At 47.4% G+C, this 20,079-nt stretch overlaps 1 protein-coding gene across 3 annotated transcripts in view; it reads right to left on the reverse strand.

Moving 5' to 3' along the window:
* Positions 1–20,079, reverse strand: part of ADAMTS10 (ADAM metallopeptidase with thrombospondin type 1 motif 10) — an 87,043-nt gene that overhangs the window by 46,476 nt on the left and 20,488 nt on the right. For all 3 annotated transcript variants that reach the window (XM_006265659.4, XM_019485371.2, XM_019485370.2), the window contains exons 3-6: positions 18,873–19,237; positions 8,837–8,996; positions 2,167–2,384; positions 110–193 (exon numbers count right to left, since the gene is read on the reverse strand). In XM_006265659.4, the coding sequence (XP_006265721.3) occupies positions 110–193; positions 2,167–2,384; positions 8,837–8,996; positions 18,873–19,237 (827 nt within the window). The remainder of the gene's footprint in view (positions 1–109; positions 194–2,166; positions 2,385–8,836; positions 8,997–18,872; positions 19,238–20,079) is intronic.

The raw sequence follows: 20,079 nt of genomic DNA on the forward strand, positions 1-20,079 counted from the left end.
GCTTTAACATGCAGGGATACAACAAGCTCAGCAGTGTGATGGAAGAACCGCCATGCTGTTCAGGTGTGCCGGGCTGGCAAAGACCCAGAAGCCCCCCCCCAAATGTTACCTGATCCTCGGTGAGAAGAATTAGTCGGGTCACGAGAATATTGACAATATTGCCCAGACTCGAGTCCTGGAAAAGTTTGGCAACCTGACCTCCAAGAAACAAGAAAAGACGAGTCTTAAAAATGAGCTCGCTGTTACTGAGACAATGCAGCGGCGGGTGGGGAGCGCCTGGGTGGGTGCACACTGCTGCCCTTTGCTGGAGGAAATCCATGGGCATTGGTTTTTAGGGGTCTTGGCCTCATTGTGTTGGAAGAGTTGACCACAAAGATAAACACTGTCCAAAAATGGGGTCTGGATTTGGATTTCAGATCTTTCCAAAAGCAAGGAGCATTCAGTTGGGGTCCTGCTTTCGGCCTGACTCTAACAGAAAGCGCTAATGCAGGGGGCAAAGGCTTTTGGCTTTGGAGCTGCACTATATGTCAGCTGTGGAGCCAAAGCGGGCAGGACTTTGCCATGCATTGGCAGCTCCATCACAGCTGCCTTTATCAGCCTGTTTGAGGAAGTTAAACAGTATGAAAGTGAAAAAGAAGTGAAAAACGGTGCCTCAGCTTCCAGTTGCCGCAAAGCAAGGGCATACACTAGCACAACGGTAAAGCTCCACACCCATCTATCTGCTGGTAAGTTGTTCAGATGCTTAAAACGTTGGGTCTGAGCTTTGCAGATGACTATGTACGTGGGCAGGAAATGCCACAGTCTCTTAGGCCAGGTAGACATTACACTTTTACCCGTATAAGTGATCGGAAACTGGTCCAGACCCATAACAGAACAGAAGTTAGGCACACACAGACTGGTTTCCTAATTTTTATGGTGATCAATTTGTACCCTGAATCATGACAGCAGATTGCTATTGCATTTTACCATATGGAGACCAAGTGGCTAAGCAGCAGCTTGGCAGAAAAGATGCTGGGGGTTAAAATGGACAATAAGCTGAACAGGAGCCAGCAGTGTGTTCTTGTTGTAAAGAAGGCTAACAGCATCCTGGGCTGCATCAGTAGGAGCGTTGCCAGCAGATCGAGGGCAGTGATTCTTCCCCTCTATTCGGTATTGGTGAGGCCACATCTGGAGCACTGTGTCCAGTTTTGTGCCCCCCACTACAGAAAGGATGTGGACAAATTGGAGAGTCCAATGGAGGGCAATCAAAATGCTTAGGGCACTGGGGGACATGACTTATGGGGAGAGGCTGAAGGAACTGGACTTATTTATTCTGGAGAAGAGAAGACCGAGGGGGGATTTAATAGCGGCCTTCAACTCCCTGCAGCGGGGTTGCAAAGAGGATGGAGCTGGGCTGTTCTCAGTGGGGGCAGATGACAGAGCAAGGAGCAGTGGGCTCAAGTTGCAGCAGGGGAGGTTTAGGTTGGATATTAGGAAAAACTCTCTCATGAGGAGGGTAGTAAAACACTGGAACAGGCTACCCAGAGAGGGTGTGGGCTCTCCATCCTTGGAGGTTTCTAAGACCCGGCTAGACAAAGCCTTGTCTGGGATGATGTGGTTGGGGCTGGTCCTGCGTTGAGCAGGGGGGTGGACTAGATGTGACCTCCTGAGGTCTCTCCCAACCCTCATTTTCTATGACTATGATGCTACGTTTATCTGTTTTCCTGCCCAATTTGCAATGCTGATCATAAGAGATCATTTGCAAGGCTGTTCAAAGGCTATCTCCTCTCGTAGCAGATCTGGCCCGTAGTATGGCCATCTGAGGCCAGATTCTGCCACTCTTACTTGAGTGCATTGGCACCCGACTCCACACTCCAGCCCACTGCGATTCTCCCTCCCCAGAAAATAAGCAAGCGGGTTTGGGGGGTTTATGTTTAGGTCAGTTTGGGCCCTGCTCCAAATCAAACCGGCCAAGAAGGCACGTAACCTGCCTTGATCTGCCATTGTTTCTTCAGGGCATGGCCAGCATGGGCTGCTCTATATGCACGGTGCTCTGCACCGTCCCCTGCTCGTCCTCCTTTTCCCTTGAAGAAAGCAAACTTCCCCACCCGCCATGCTGCAGGAATCACCTAGAGGCTCCCATGCTATACACCTCAAGCCGGGCTGTGATGTGGGTATAACACTTACAATATTCATGATGGCCAGGATATACTGCTCTATGTCCCGCCGCCCGTGGTACCCCACCATCATTTTATCAGCCACCACTAGGGTCTCCACGTAGCGCTCGGTGCTGACAGATCTCTTTAGGGGCAGCTGGCCTCGCTGGCTGTGGTTGCTTGATGGCTTCAGGGGGGAGGGCTTTAGTGTTCTCAGCCACCAATGTCTTCCTTTCCAGGGCTTCTCATCTGGGAAAAGAAAGGGACTTTAAGGCGTATATACTGCCCCGAAATACCACATTGAGAGTGATTTTTAGTGTTAGGAATGTGACGTGCAAGGGCACTGGCTGCAGTCAGGTACAAGGTGCATAACACCTGTAAAAAGCTCCCCGTGCTGACCCCCAGTCCCCATTGGCACCCCAACCCCAAGCTCAGGGCCACCCCTTCTCCTTCACGCCAGCCTACAGCCCCTTTGCTATCTCTGGGATCCCCCACACAACTCCCACAACACAGCTGAGTCCTTACCTGTGGCATCTTTTGCTGTTCCAGCCATCTCCACCCTCCCCTATGGCTCTGCCACTTAGAAAATATGCAAACATACCATGAAAGCAAAGCCATTGCAAATCATCCCCCTCCTTTCTTCATCTTCCAGCCCTAAATACAGGTTTTGGCTTCAGCAGTGGTTGCAACCTCTAAACCAGGGGTCAGCAATATTTTGGGCGGAGTTGCCAAAAACACCCGTGACCTCGATTTGGAGTGCCAGGGGCAGATGGTGGGGGAGCCACAAGGGGCCCGATCCTTGTAGTGGCAGTGCAGCCCTGGCCCCTTCCCTGCCGTCCACCCCGAGGCACACGTGCCAAGCAAAATGCATTCAATGCCACACTCTGGCACCTGTGCCAGGGGTTGCTTACCCCTGCCCTAAACTCACAGTAGATGGAGGACTTTGCTTCAGCCTTGACTGATAAACCGAGCTGCTTTGGCTCAAGTGCCTGTCTCCAAAGAGAGTTGGCCCCGCTGAGCATACTCCTTCCCTACTGCCGTACTTTGCCCAGCACAGCGGCACTGCGGGAGGAGCATCCTGAATGCCGGGAATTGTAGTGCCCATTGCTAGGGGTCCCACTGAAGCTATCTTGGTAGGAAACCAGAGGCAGAAATGAATCCATGCCCCTCTACTTTGGAGCAGTGATAAAACTGAAACATCCTCCTGGGCAGGATGGGGGAGGTGGGGTTAATTTGGGGATCTAGGAACGTGATTGAATCCGACCTCACGGAGCTCAGACAAGGCCACTTGGCTTGACTGGGGAGAGCTTGTGGTCTGCTGCCCGCAGAGAAGGGGGATTTTTGGGGAGGTCAGGACAGGTCAAGACTGTGGGGCGACAGGAGGGGATGTCACTGCCGAGGCCAGTTGCGCTGTGGTTGTTCTGAACTGTATTTGGCCTGTGGCTCCTACTCCGTGGTCTTTGCTTTCCAAGAAACAATTGGGAACAGACTCGCTTTCGTCTGGAAGCTGGGGAATGTGGCAAGGAGTCAGCACAAGGGGAGTCTGCTGGCTGCCTTGCGTAACATGACTTTGGGAGCCACGATGGGAGGAGCGGGGCCAGGAAAATCCAGGTCGTCTCCTGACGCTCTGGCGGGAGCAGGAGGGATGCAGCCCTCCTCACTCCCCGGCGGCGCTGCCACAAAGGTGATGCTGTTCCTAGAAGCACCATCCCTTACAGCCGTGCTTCTACGTTGGCTCACGTGTCACGGGAGGGGGATCTCAGCTTGACATCCTCAGGATCAAATGCATCCTGCGGGGGGACACACACCAGCCAAAGACTCGGGGCAGTTGGGAGCACCCTCCCCTCTGCATCCTCTGATCCTGACTGCAAAACACCAGCCTCCTCCTTTCCTTTACCAGCTTCCTTTACAGAGGTCGGTGGGAGCCTTTGGGTGCCTATACACATGCTCTGACATGCTCTAATTACAACACATCGGCACAGACTCGATTCATTGTGCCTCACCATCACGTGTATTAAGCATCCCGTGTTTTCACGTGACAGCAGGGGTACTTGTCAGATGAGCTTTAGTTAAAATGCCATTTTGCCATGTGGGGTGGTTGATACACGTGCCGCTGCAACGTTTTAATTAGAGCGGCTATCAGGGAGCTGCTCTAATTAAAACGTCTCTACCCTGGGGCATGTGTATAGACACGCATCTAGGAAGTGACATGCTTTGCCAGTGCAACTTGCTAGATGGGGAGATTTTACTCATGGAAAAGAGGTCAGAAATCCTACAGACACACAAGCCATCTCAGGCCCTGGACTGCCATCGTGCTACATGCTACAGACAGCAGCTCTGCCTGCTTCCACGTGGGTGAAGATTTTCTACTGTCCGCACAGGGACATTAAAACACCTGAGCAATAATTCCTTCCAGTGTGCACACACGCACGCACGCGTGCATTGTTTACTATATTTTTCTTAACTATTTACCACGCCGTCTGACAACCTGCGATAGCTATTTCCTCACAGCACCCTTGTGAGACAGAGAGTTTGCAAGCACTTTGTAGCAAGGATGTGTCTCCTGCCTCTGCTACTGTGCATGGGATGGGGCTAGACGTGTAGCCCAAGCACCATCTCAAAAAACAAAGGAGATGACCCTGTTCGGCAATCCAGCAAGGACTGAAGGCCCTGCATATGGCAAGGACACTTTTCCTGGCACCCGCTGGGTCATGCAGAGGGTGGGGGGGCAAAGCTTCTGGGGGAGCCTAGACTGAACTTCTTCTAGGACAAGGATGATAAGTAGGTGAGGGGGAGGAGATGGATGAGAGAAAATAGAAGGGGAGAACAGACGCTTCCAAGTGGAAGGATAAGGGGGAAGGCAAAGACATCATTGTTTTGCTACTCGAAATATCTCTGGCAGCTCACAGCGATTCCTCAAAAGAAACTGCTGTTGTCTCACATGAATGTCTCCCACATTGTAACCCGCCAGCAACATGCTTTCCACCCGGGCATCCACCGCAGAGCCTGGCGGCCGCGACTCAACCATCCATGGGCAGGAAATCCAGAATGAAGCGTAAATCTCCAGCCCAAACGTGTGCCGGGCCTCGGGGTCATCCCACTTGGGGAACAGAGGGCAAAATCATCATTCCCTGCCCGCTGAGCAAGAGATGGGGGAGATAGGGCATGCATGCATCATCTGCACGCGTGCCCGTGTTCCCCTTTACACGGTGTGCTGCTACCAAAAGACAGGGCAAACACATCACCCTAGGCACACAGCTACCAAGGCTCAGTCCAGGCCAGAGGGGTGCACTCACGAACAGTAATTCCCCTGGGGCTCCCACCCCATTCAATAAGGCACCCTGCCCACAGCTTCTCACCTACGTACGTACAATACCTTCCTCCGTGTACTCCTCCCTCCCATGCAACCTCCACCCGCAGAGACTTGCCTAACACAGAGCCTCCCGTTCTGACGCATCGCTCAGCCGTACCCCCCCCCCACACCACCCACCCATAGGAACTCATACACAAACACACACACACAACCTTTGTCCCGAGATACCTCTCAGCCCCGTACGTGTTCACCAAAAATCACTGTAGAATAAAGACAGCCCCGCTATACAGTATCCAGCCCCATACCAACTTTTACCAAATGCAGATGGACACAGTCCAGGCACAGAAAGACTCCAGCACAGTCCTGGCATGTACAGGACTGACAGATCCACAAGCTCCCATCTCTATCCATCAAGACCCATGTATAAGGCACACATTGAACGGGGTGCTTGGACACAAAGTTTGGGAGTACACGGGTTATAAACAGATTTTCACATTCACCGAGACAACATTTTTCTCCGTCTTTCTGGAGAGAAAGAAGAGGAAATGGTATCTGTTCCTTTACCGCTAACTATATATATAGATAGATATAGATATAGACAGATATCTATCTATATCTATAGATAGATATCTATATATCTATATCTATCTATATATAGATATAGATATATATATAGATATCTATATAGATATAGATATATAGATAGATCTATATATATAGATATAGATAGATATCTATCTATATCTATAGATATAGATATAGATCTCTATATATATAGACATAGATATCTATGGGGACACATCTATCTATATATCTATCTATATATAGTTATCTATATCTATATCTCTATATATAGAGAGAGATATATAGATATATTAATCACATGCACAAACAGTACGTTAAAAGAACATTATTAACATTGCAAAGTCAAGCTCTCAAACCTGGGAGATGTCAGGATTAAGAAAACCCATGCAATCTTAAATTTGCCCCTTTTGTGTGTGCAGGTTATGCTACAGTCTTTGATTGCCTTTGATCACGTACTATGTGTTCTGCACGACCATTGTTTCATTCAGTGCTCAATTAATGAACAGCTGTTCCATATTGCATCTTCCTCACTCAGCATGTGTCCCCAGGCCTCGTTTCCTGCACACTAGTCCAACCCTGCTCCAAAAGGAGCATTATTCATTTCTTCCGAATTATTAGTTTTGCAGTGATGCTCATAACTAGAGTATCCCAGAGCCTTGCAGACACAAATTAATTTATTTTCATAGCGATATGAAGAGTCCATTGTCCTCATTTTGCAGATGGAGAATTGAGGCACAAAAACACTCGACTCTAAATGGTCACTGATTTGGGGTGCCAACGTGGGACACCTAAGGGGCGTAGTGACAGAATGGGGTAAGGCAGCTTGCTACAGCTCTGGAGATGTGACTTTAAGTCCTGCCCTGGACTTGTGCCAAATGACCCAGCTGTAAATCAGTACCACTTGCTCCTTTGGGCTGGAGCATCAAAGGCAGCTGGATGTAATGCTGGCCACATCACACCTTTGTGTGCTGTAGGCTACAAAAACTGGTATGCATTAACCACAATCTTCAGCAGTCCCTCGCCATTGAGGATGATTGCTTTCCATGATTGCGTTATCTGTGGGTCTGAAGATGGCTGGCGAGGCTCATCTGGGCTTGGCAGACTCTGCTGCAACTTGGGCACATGTTTCTGTGTGGGGTTGGAAGCCCTGGGTTTTTGATTTGGGCTGTGATGTGCTGTTTCTGTCACTCCTGTTTTTCCGTCTCCTGCTGTCATTGTAAGGTCTCAAAGTCCTGAGATCCTTGCAGCAGGCTCTTTCTCATTTGGGGTGGTCCAGGCTGATAGCCTCCCATGTGATTGATGTTGCATTTTTTCCAAGCTGGCCTTGAGGACATCCTTGAAGCATTTTCTCTGCCCTCCTCTCAAGCGTACTCTTTAATTGAGCTGTGAGAATAAACCTTGCTTTAGGAATCTGGAGTCAGACGTGTGGATGGGTGTCAGACATCCAGACAGTGGGAGACTGTTGGCAGCACTCGAGGTGCTTTGAAGTCTATTGTCACCAGTGTCCATGAAGAGATGCTTGGATTCTCTACTGGGAAACATCAAGACTGGTTTGATGAGAATGAATGGAAGACCCAAGCGTTAATCAGCTACAAGTGCAAGGCCTTTTGTGCTTGGCAGAAGGACATCAACTCCCAACAAGCCAAGGCAGAGGTCCAAAGGAGGACCTGCAATATGAAGAATAGCTGGTGGGAAGACAAAGTGAAGGAGATGCAACATCTTGCTAACATCCACGCTATGCATGGGTTTTTTTTCAGTGTCAACAAAGCCATCTATGGTCCGACCTCTCAGGGATCAACCCTCTTGAGACCTAAGGATGGAGGAGACCTGATCAAGGACAGGGGACCCATCAACCCCGTTAGAAGGAGCATTTTGAAGACCTTCTCAATTGAGACTAGGTTGTTGACAAGGGTGCTCTTAATTCCATCCCGCAACACCCAGTCCGAGACGATCTCAAAATCCCTCCCACCCTTGATAAGGTTAACCACAACGGGCTGTTAGGCGCAGGAGGACCTTAGACTTGATGTGATAAGAACCTGACTTCTCAGAGCACATAGCATTATGCAGCACTATCTATGTTCAGACCACTCATTAGCTTGAGTGCTCGGCTCTTCTGCAAATTAGCCACCAGGATCTTAAGTCGGGTACCCCAGACATGCGGAAAGCACAATTAGTAATCAACCATGAAAAGCTTTAAGTGACTTGCCCAGCATCGAATGGGAGCTCTGTGGCAGAGGCAGGGATCGAATCCAGTTCTCCAGGGCAGCATTCAACCACCCTAACCATTCATTCTCCTTTCTCTTTTGGCAACCTCTATCGCTTTCACTACCCAACTCCTCTGCACTGAATGAGACAGGGGTTCTCTGGGAAAAACAGCACGTGATCATGTAATTAAAGGCTGGAACATAATTCATATATAGTGGCATACTACTGCCACCCCACAAGTCACTAGCAAGACCAAAACTGTTAGATCCACCCACAGACCTGTGCTGCTTGAGCTATTGGAGCACCTCCTAGCAAGATATTACCTTTGGGATATGTTCTAATCAATAGATGGGGACAAAATGCTATAGTGTCTTAGCCTGGGTTAAAAAGGTTTCCAGAAGCAGCATTCTTGACTTCTTTGATTTATACCCTTGAACAATCTGGGCAATGCCATGTTCTCATAGTTAGGATACAAATTTGGCTCGAATGCAGAGCTGCTTCTTGCTACAAGGGGCAGCAAAGAGCTGAGGATGAGGGTCTACATGGAGCTGAATTCCCAGCTTGCACTGGAGAGAATTGGAGTCACTGGCACAAATACCTAACACGCCACAGGCTGCATCCATGTGTGGGTACTGGAGAGACGATCGCTTGTACACGACGTGCGGGCTTCCCTCGCCCTCGTTCCCTGCGCTGACGTTGGCTCCTGGGCTCAGTGGCTCAATGAAATACTCCTCTTCATCTGCGACTATCACTCCATGCTGCAAAAGGAAAGGTTGAGGGAATAAAAGGAAAAGAAGAGAGAAGTAAGGTGATATGTCCCATGTGTCAAATTCCTTGCTGGTTCCCTTCCCCGCATTAGATAAACTAGGCAAGAAGGGTCTGCTGCCATGGGTGAAATGAGAGCCCAGCTGACCAAAGGGCTGTGCACAAACTCCCAAGCATTCACCACAAACTCACACTGTCACCCAATATTTGACCTATCTCTACATTTTCACCCCAATCTCAAGCCCAGTCCCTCATATCCTTCCCCTAAACCTGGACTCAACTAAACTGAGACTCAAATTTCAACAAACCTCATCTTCCACGTGCATCTAGCCCTCCCCAAACCCTCCCTTCAAGCTCAGATCCAGCCCCCTACATCAAATATTTGACTGCTTCCATCCTTCCATGGACAGTATTTCTCTTCATTACGATCCAGCTGTCCATAACTGGCCCCAGCACTGTTGTACCCAAATGCTTTACAATTGTTAATGCAAAAAATACAGTTTCACATATAACATTTTCATGAAATGATGGTGAAGATGATGTCAGTCTTCACTAGCTGTAACCACAAGGCATTTTGCCGACGCTAGATTCCCTTTATGCTGATGCTGTCCCCTACATGAGCACTACATTTGATTCTCACCATCCTGTTTTCACGCCACTCCGGCAGACATGTAACAATGCACATGATTAATTCATATTAAGCCCTCTATATACTGCAAAAGGTTTTTAAAGGGCCTTAGTGTAAATGAGAACTGGGCCTTGAAAGTACTAATTCTAATTAGACACGACACAGATGAGTTTTATGCATGTGCACACATGCATGCCTGCATGCACACAGGGGTACACATGCATGCACGTGCAAGCACACGCACACATGCACATTAGTAGAATGAACGGACCAGAGGGACCAGAGCTGGGTGCAGAATTAACATAAAAAAATCAATTTGGTGAATTTAGCTCCCTCAGTGCTCTCTGAACGATCGGTGAACAGAGCTGGGGAGACTCTCTGGTGATCTGCGAGCAGTCATTTGCAAAACAGCAGCTGTAAAATATTATCACTGAGATTTGTTAGCATTTTACACACATGCTGCACTGGTAGAGGGCAAGAGAAGGAGCAGGGCAATGGGGACCCTATTGCTTTGATTTTTACACTTTGTTATTCCTAATTGTATGAGAAATGGGTTGGGTGAACAAATTTCATCCCAGGACTACTTGTTAGCTGAGCGGGTTGAACAGCTTCACATAAAGGAGATTTTTTTTTCAGAAGTTGGTCCCATTTTTGATTAGCAAATCATTCCCACCCCAAACCCCATGAATGCGTTTATTCAACAGCGCTCACACAGTGGGTTTGACCAAATCCAGCCAGCTGATTGCTCATTAGGCATTCTCTTTGCTCCTTCGTTATGCCCATTGTGTGATCAGTCCCCTAAGCGGCATGGTAGTTACTTCTGCAGAGCATCCTAATGCCATAACTGAATGCTTTAGAACGGGAGCATAATGAGTGACATGCAATGACCTTTCATAATGAATTTTCAGACACCTAATCATTCCCAATCAATGACATGAAATTCTGGGGATTAATGAGCATTTCTGTGAATGTGCAGTGATCCTTCATGCGCAAATGGACATAAGATCACATAGGTCAGAGCGAGCTGAACCTGGTGCTTGTGATTGTCGTGGACACTCAACGCCAATAGGACACTCAACATCGTGGGCACGCCACATCATCCTTTGACAATCCCAGCCTTTATTTGCAAACTTATCCATGTGCAATTTCCTAGTCAATCAGCTCTGCTCACAAGTGGAGGCTCAAGGTGACTGTGGGATTATGTCAGGGTGGGCAATTATTTTGGGCTGAGGGCCGCTTACTGAGTTTTGGCAAGGCATCAAGGGCTGCATGACAGGCAGTCGGGGCAAATTAATATTAATTTTATAAATTTTTAGGGGCCCACGGGCCGGATAGAATGGCCTGGTGGGCCGCATCCGGCCCGCGGGCCGCATTTTGCCCACCCCTGGATTATGTGTATTTGCTGTGAGCATTATGTTCAGTACCATTCAATTATCACTCCTAGGTGTGATACAGCATTTTTACATTCATTTAAATACACCAGGTAATATGCATAGGAACTTTGAAAATCCCACAAGGCAGGCACCTATCAGCAGCTTTATACACCCACTCAGCTTTAAAAATCCAGCCCAGTTTCATTCAGTCATCCAATGGAAGAGATGGGATTATAACCCAAATCTAAGGCCACTGCTTTAACTGCTTAGCTCTGCTGCCACAATTTACTACATTAAGTGGTTGTCATAGCCTGTATCACCTACTTAGTTGAGTTGGTCTAATAAAAGACTGTGAGTTGGTCCAAAAGACTTTGAGTTGGTCTAGTAAAAGACTGAGTTAGTCCAAAAGACTTTGAGTTGGTCTAATAAAAGATATCAGATTTACCCAAAGAACCTTGTCTGCCTGTGTCCTCAGACCAACACGGCTACAACCTCCACCCCTGCTTCCTTTTGTGTGTTTTTTTCCCCTTTGGCTGAACATCTCTCAGCTGTGGATTGAGTTAACTTGCTAGAAATGGCTGTGCATGTGAAACACTGCTCTTAGCAAAAGAGTGGAGAGACCTGGGCCTAATCAAAATCTGCCTCCGAACCAGGAGACGTTTGCAAATACTTTTCCCTACATAACACTAAGCTCTCATTCTGTTTAATGAGCCAGGTGATCTAACAGGGTCCTCCAAGGTCTGTAGGAGAAACCCTATCAAAGGTACATACCTACCTGCCCCATATTATTGTAATACTGAGCACCTCAACACTCTTATTGAATTTATTCTCATACAACCCAGAGAGGTAAGGCAGCGCTATTCCTCCCATTTTACAGCTGGGTAGTGGAGTGACAGTGAGACAAAGTGACTTGGTCACAAGGACGGGGAAGAGAACAAGAACTGGGTACTCTAAATACCAGGGTAACACCCTAACCATTGGACCATCCTTCCTCTCCAGCCTAGACACTGAAGCACAGCCCTGAGAACAGAGGCATCCGTTACAAGCTCTGCCATGGCTTGGCCTTCAGCAAGGTGCTTCACCCCTTTGTCCCTAAGCTTTCTCCTCTTTAAAAGGGGAATAACAATACTGACCTGCTTGGAAGATGCAGGGAAATGAAGATGCCTCGAAAACATCCTGCAATGCTTGTTTGGAAGGTGCAAGCTCACTAAAAGTGCAGTTGCTGAGCGAGTGGGGTGAGCATTTTTTAGGGGTCAAAGCTGCCTCCTTAATAGGTCTTTCTCTGTCTCCTTCCCCCCATCCCGCCCCACTATGAAAGCTGAATCAGGGCAGTGTGTGCACTGTGAAGTCCCCATCTCCACAGAGTGCCGGGGGATTTCCTTCTGCACCAAGCTCTGTTGCTCTTGGCCCAGCTCCACTGTTTCAAACACAAGCGAGGTAGTGTGAGGTTAGCCTGGCAAGGACTCCGACGGAAAGCCGAGTGTCGGCCTGCGAAGCCAGCTGGCTGCCGGCTTTGTGGGACGGGGAGAAGGAGGTCACCGCCGGCTTATGGCAGAGCAGCAGGAAAGGAGAGCATAGCCATGCTGCTAGAGACAGGTCGTTCCTTCTGTCTAGGGACTCCTCTCTGACTCTTTGCAGAGCTGTTTATGGGCAGGGGGCATCCCTATGCCCTGCCACTACCCCTGTTACAAGGACGAGCCGAACACTACCTCTTACTGTTCTCCAACAGGCCAGAGCCGGCTGAAGGGGGGCCACGTGGAGTCCGCCGGGATAGAGCTGTGGTTTGTGTGGGAGCTGAACTGGACATCCTGTCTGCAATGCACTCAAGTCACCTGCAGAGCAGAGACGAATGCTGAATGGTTTGTCCTATTAGCTTCTAACCAGGGATCCTGGTTTTCTCTGACTTAAAAAAATCCCCAATTCTTGGTTTAAAAAAAGTAACCCCAAATCCACATTTTTCCATGATTAACATGAAACACCACTATCTATCTATCTATCTATCTATCTATCTATCTATCTATCTATAGATATAGATAGATAATGGTGTTTCATTTTAATCGATATCTATAGACAGATATAGATATTAATATATCTATATAGAGCTAGATATATATCTAGATATATCTAGCTATATAGATACAGATATAGATCTATATACATAGATATAGATATCTAGATATAGATATATATCTAGATCTATATAGATATATAGATACAGATATATATCTATATATCTAGATATAGATATATATCTAGATCTATATAGATATATAGATACAGATATATATCTATATATCTAGATATAGATATCTAGCTATAGATATATAGCTAGATATATCTATCTATATCTGTATATATCTATATATTAGTGGAGTTTCATTTAAATCACAGGAAAATGAAACGCCACTATATATAGATATAAATAGATAGGTAAATCTATCTATCTATCTATCTATCTATCTATCTATCTATCTATCTATCTATCTATCTATGGTGTTTAATTTAAATCACCAAAAAATGTGGATTTGGAGTTACTTTTTTTTAACCGAAAATTGGGGATTTTTTTAAATCAGAGAAAATCAGGATCCCTGCCTATAACCAAGCTGGGGAGGATAAGGGCCCAAATCCTGCAAACTCTTGCATATGAAACTGCAAACCCTTACACATGCTGGTGCCCCCCGTAAAACACACTGAATTCTACTGAGGAAAAGAGAGAGAGAGGTAAGAGTTTGGGTTTAGTGGTATGAGTTGACCTCGAGCACCCGAGTGGTCTTATTAACTTCAGGAGGACAATTTACAGGAGTGCATGTGTTTGCCTTTGCAGGACTGGCCCATGGGATTTCATTTTTATGGAGCTGGTGCTCAATGAAGACTTGATCCACAAAACTTAGATTTGCTTAGGCTCTGGATCCAAACGTCTCATTCCCAGTAGTGGAGTGTGAAGCTGTGATCTAAGCTGCTCCAGTCATTAAGCAGGATCCCAGTGTGCCGGGTGTTGTACTAAAACAGAACACCAAAGACCTGACATGTAGGTGTTTGCCTGTCTACTGGCGTATCATGTCATTGTATCAGTCCTGTCTCTACAGTTTGACTATTAACCGTGGAACTATTTTCAGGGGAGAGAACAATGCTGCTCTTGGGAGCAAGGACAAATCACCTTTCTTCTGGGTTTGTACAGCTTTGGCACCATGAGATTCTGAGTTCAACTGGCAGCCTCTAGGTCCGCGGTTGGGTCGCAACCCAAATGAGGGTTGCGGGGGCAATGCTGGCAGTGCCACGCACGAAGGATGAGCCGTGCCAGGAGCTCCCCCGCCCCCGGGCCACCGCCACTGCACTCCGCTCCCAGCAGCGGGTCCAGGCAAAAAAAGGTTGGGAACACTGCTGTAGGTCCTACTCTAAGGCAAAAAATAAATAATAATAGTAATAATACTTTACCAGCTAAAATCAAATGATTTTACAAATCTCTTATTAAGCAGAATAGACGAGGAGCAGACATGTTTTTTAACCTTAGGATCAGCTTTCCAGAGACTCTCTACCCAGGTGAATAGCAATACCTAAAATTTACTCAGCCCTTTTCATTTGCAGGACTTGAATTCCTCTACAAAGGAGAGTAAGCAGCATTCTCCCCATTTTACAGAGGAAGAAATAGAGGCACAGAAGAGCAGCGATACGCCGAAGAGCACACGCATTTGGTAACAGAAGTGGTGGGAGAAAGACACAGGTTTGCAGATTTACAAGTCACCCCCCTTCCCATGTACTAGATCTTGTGGCTCCTTCGACATCCTGGTTACAGGAGGAATGCTGCCTTTTGAACTCAGGTCTTCAGAGGCAAATACAGGACAATGTCACTTTTGACTCTTTCCACCTGAGGTGTGCAAATTTATGGCGCTCCCAGGCACATGGGTCTCTGGGATCCCAAACAGCCCGTGGATTGAAATAGTTCTCTGTTGAATACAAGCTTTTCAGTTCCCCTGTACAGCCCAGACAGCAAACGCTTCTAGGCCTGCTTCCTGTCGATTCCAGCTGCTTTTTGTTGCAGGCTCGCTGGCGGCCTTGCCTTGCTGGCAGCCAACGGCCGGCGCGTGTTTTGGAACTGCGACCATCCTGCCCTTTGCTTCCGACAACTTAAGCCGCAGTGACTTTTATTCTGTTCAAAATGAAGTGGAGCATCATGCATGTTACGTGTTGGGATGTGATGGGTTGGTGTGCATCAGGGCGTGCGGGATGCCAGCATGGATGGGTGCGTGTGTGTATCGGGATTGTCTGTGCGTCCAGGTGACTGTGCACGTGTTTCGATCGCTGGGATTAGGTTGAGGCGTCTGAGGCATATAGCACAACAGATGTCAGTGTGAGTCGGGTGGATGTATGCAGGTACGTAGGCCAAACTCAGAGGTGACATAAGGTGTGAGTAGATAGCAAAAAGAGAGCGGGGAGGGAGTTGACATAGACTCATAGAAAATGTGGGTTGGAAGGGACCACAGGAGGTCACATCCAGTCCAACCTCCTGCTCAAAGCAGGTCCATCCCCAACTAGATCATCCCAGCCAAAGCTTTCTCTAGCCGGGTTTTGAAAACCTCCAAGGATGGAGCTTCCACCGCCTCTCTGGGCAACCAGTTCCAGTGCTTTACTACCCTCCTAGTGAGAAAATCCTTCCTAATATCTAACCGAAACTTCCCTTGCTGCGAATTCAGATGGTTTAACTTACCCATTGAAGCAGAAGTGAGTGCATTGTGTGAGGGGACAGGGCAGGACATTCAGGGAACCTGGGACAGCCTTGAGTTCTGCTACCCATTCTCTCGGTTGCTTGGTCTTTGATGTCTAGCACCTTCTGCCTCCTTAGCCTACAGATTATATTAGCATATACTAACTGCAGCATATAACCAACACCCCCTTAATATCAGCTCTGCATGTCACGTGCAGGAAAATATCATGCCATCCTGTCACGGTGCAAGCAACAACAGGGACTGGTCTGTCCAGCACTCTTCCTTGGGACAGGGACTAGAGGAACTAGACGGATCTTTTCCATTTCTACTTGACTGGACACAGGGGTTATAAACAGACGTTGTCCGAGAAGGTGGATCAGCCAAACTGGGACACATCCCAGCTGATCTACTTCATTGGGCAAAACAGATGTTGCCCGCTGTCCTGCAGGGTTGGGCCCCTGACACTTCTGGGGACAGCTGGGGCCTGATCCTGCGGGACAACCCTTGGGCACACCTCTGCCAATGGGGGAACCTTGGGTTTCTCCACTAGCAGAGGGATGATTGGGGGATTTCTAGGCACACCTCTGCAACTGGGGAAAACCAGGGGTTCCCCATTTGCAGAGACACACCCCGCGTTGGATTCCCCCAGGCACATGAGACAGACTGTGAGAGGAAAGAGCTGAGAGAAGAAAAAGAAACAGGACGAGGAGACTGCCGGGGTTCTCCTTCCACTGCTGGCCAAAAAGGTTTTAAAAGGGGAGGCGCTGTTGGGCTACAGGATGGGATGTTGAAGGCTCTGCAACAGCCAAGGGTGAGAGTTGAATAGTTCTGGCAGGAAGAAGGAGGAAAAAGAAAGTAGCACGTGGGTCGGGTTCTGGTCCCTGCTATCCTCTTTTATCCCTAGAGAAGACTTAGTCACCTCCATTCAAGGGACAAGAGGAGGAAGTGCTATGGCAGAGTGAGGGGGTGACAAAAATGTGGGCTGGCATTCTGGGGGGCTGGACAGCATCCACACTACTGGGTTGGATAACACCAGTCCCCATGGGCAACTGGTGCCTCCTGAGTCTTGAGGGGCACCTTCAGAAGCTGGCATTGCCATTGTGGGTGGGGATGGGCCTGGCAAGCAACCAAAGAAACTGCTGGTGGTGACGGCAGGGGGGATGGCTGTATCAGGGGGGGCACATGCCCCCCCTCCCACCAGTCGCCTATGCCAGTCCCCCATGCCAAAGCAGCTGAAAAATGTAAACTTCATTGCTAACCAAGACAGAAGACATTTTCACCTCTCTGATGGACATTGGACACCTCCAAGGAAGAAGCCTACCTAATCTGCACATCACAGAGCAACTCTCTCTCAGAGGAATAAACTTCCAGCCTCTACAGGATGAGGAATTCTCCTCAGCCTGAAGAAGGGTGTTTGGATCCAAAAGCGTGCAAAGAAAGATTTTTTTTTGCTGCTATTTAGTTGGTCTAATAAAAAATATTGCCTCCGATCCAAGAGCTTTGTTTATCATTAAAGCAGCTGAATCCACTTTTCTCATTAAAACAGAAGAGCCCCCCAACCGATTTTGTAAACTCAGATAACAAGGCCATTGCTGGGCTACTGTACCAGCAGAAGGCAAAGAAAATATGCTTGCTGCCCTGCTGTGCTCTCCTGGGGGAGGGACTGGAGATTAGTCTGCCACTGGGATCTCCCAATGCCCCTCCTGTTGTATGGGACTATCTGGTCTTGGACAAAGTATTGTCTGGCCACACCTTATCTGAGGATTTGATATCCATGGTAGGAGGGGAAAATTAATGGTTAGATCCCTCATAGTGCAAAATGTACCCTCCAGCAAACCCCAGGGGGACTATCAGTAAATTAAGAAAGAAAGATCTATGTTACCCACTGGTTGTGGGGCAGACTGGAAACAGGACATACAGAGGTATTGTATATAGTAAGGCCCCTTTAGGCTGCTCTGACTGTAAACTGGCTGTGAATTCATTCCCAAATCAGAGCCCTCTTACACTCTCAGTCAGTGCCGTAGTGGTATATGGGGGCTTTACTCTAAAGATGAGTCTAATCCATAAAGTCTATTTCTCTAGTTTTACCCCACAAGGAAACCATCCTGCCACGAGCAGGGAGCTGGACTAGATGGCCTCAGGAGGTCCCTTCCAGCTCTGCTACGATCCTAGGATATTTCTCATGGTTTGCTCAAGGACTATGTTTGCACCAACCCCTCTGCTTGGTGTAGAGGAGAGGGGTCTAGATAGAGAGGCTAGGGATAGAGGCTGTTTTGGAGGCAGCACCAACTCCCATGTGTTAAGGAAGCTCTAGAGCAATTGCCACATCCATCCAGGGGAAGTGGAAGGTGACAGAAGGTATAGGTGCTCTTGTCTGCCTTTGCTCTGGAGATTGCATGGGGGGATGCTGGACAGTTCGTCAACATAAGCACAGTTCACCCTGTCCGTGACTGCTTGCAGAAAACCCATTGCATCACAGCACAGCAAGGTTTACATCACAGTGTGACCACACTTCCCCATTTCTGGCTAAGATATCATCAAAGCAAAGACATGCAAGCATTTTGGCATTGCAAGATGGTGGGTTTTTTGGTTGTTTGGTTGGGTTTTTTTTGTCTGCAGTTTAAATGCAGACAGATGGTAGTCCCTAAGGAAGCTGTCTTAATTACAGAGGCCTGGATAAGCACTTGACTTATGAATGTTCCTTCTCTGAGAAACCTCCACCCTTCCACAATACATTCCTCCTTTGTACATGCAGAATGCCTCTGTTGTTGTTGTTGTTGTTGTTGGAAAGAGGCAAGGGAGCTCAGTGTGGGATCTCTTAGAGATTAAATAATCTGAATGCAGGCTATAAATCTGCCCAGCTCATTCCAATTAAAGTCAGCAGAGAGACTCCCATAGATCTGAATGGGAATTTGACTTGTATCCAAGTAGGGCTTATGGCTACCCGCAACTTTAACCAAGGGATATGGCTTCTGGAGAGCACAGATCCTAGCATGCACTGTTCCATCTCCATTTGATCATTCATATTCCAGTGGAGAAGTGCATGTTGGGACCCATCAACTTTGCAAGGTACAATTCTGTGATAAAGATTAGGGGATCTGCTTTGCTTTATAGGAGGCCATAGTGAGTAATAATGGCCTCGGCTGGGCAAACATGGAGGCTCACCAGTCCGTTGCAGTTGCTGATGGCGACTTTCGAGTTCAGGTATCGATCTTGTAAGTGGCCTGCATAGTGGCAGTCCTCATGGAAGTCGTGCTGCCAGTCCATCCCGTCTCGTTTCCAGTACTCCACCGTGAAGTGCTCAGCCAGCAGGTTCGAATGCAGCGTCAGGTTGAGGAGGAACTGGGTCCGGTGGGCAGAGACCTTGTAGAAGACCTGTTGCTCAGATGGCTCATAGGACAGGGAGCCCAGGCTGCGCCGGGGGCGTTGTTTCAGCTGGCTTCTCATGTCAAAGGTGAGGAAGTCCCCGTTTTGGTCCACTTGGATGGGAAAAGCGATTTCATAGTGATCGAGGCTGGAGAGGAACTCCTCTGGCGGGCAAAACAAACACAACAGCAGTGACTAGCTAGCTACGCAATTTGGCCAACAGACACAATGACGTAGGGTCATAGTGGGCAACAATGGGTAATGACTCCACCAATGAAAAGTCAGTGCAATTCTCAGCTGCTTTGCCATGTCATGAAGAAAGAAGGACACCGGCTCTTTCTCCAGATTAAGGCTGCAGCAAGAATACGGCACGCTCTCTGGGATAGATGTTCAACGTTTTCCACAATGGAACCAGTTTCTCTCCTTAGACTCCCTCCCTGGTATTCCTCTTCTCTCCAGCTGGGGACTCCCTTTCACACAGCAATTTGGGGACATTGCTAAAGTGATCACCAGCGATCCTGGTTTTCTCCGCTTAAAAAAAAAAATCCCCAATTTTGGGATTAGAAAAAGTTACCCAAAATCCACATTTTTCCATGATTAAAATGAAACACCACTAATATAAAGATCTATATCTATCTAGCTATCTATATATAGCTATATATAGCTATAGATCTATAGATATCTATCTATCTATATATGTATCTATTTATCTATCTATAGATAAATAGATGTATCTATATATAGTTAAATAGATACATATATAGATAGATATATATCTACAGATAAATAGATAGATCTATTTATAGATAGATAAATAGATAGATACATATATAAATAGATATATATCTATAGATAGATAAATAGATACATATGTAGATAGATACATATATATATAGAGATAGATAAATAGATACATATATAGATAGATATATATCTATAGAGCTATAGCTATATCTATCTATAGATAGATAGATATAGCTATAGATAGATATAGATATAGATATCT

Source organism: Alligator mississippiensis, chromosome 16 (assembly GCF_030867095.1).
Source record: "Alligator mississippiensis isolate rAllMis1 chromosome 16, rAllMis1, whole genome shotgun sequence".
Taxonomy (NCBI): Eukaryota; Metazoa; Chordata; order Crocodylia; family Alligatoridae; genus Alligator; species Alligator mississippiensis.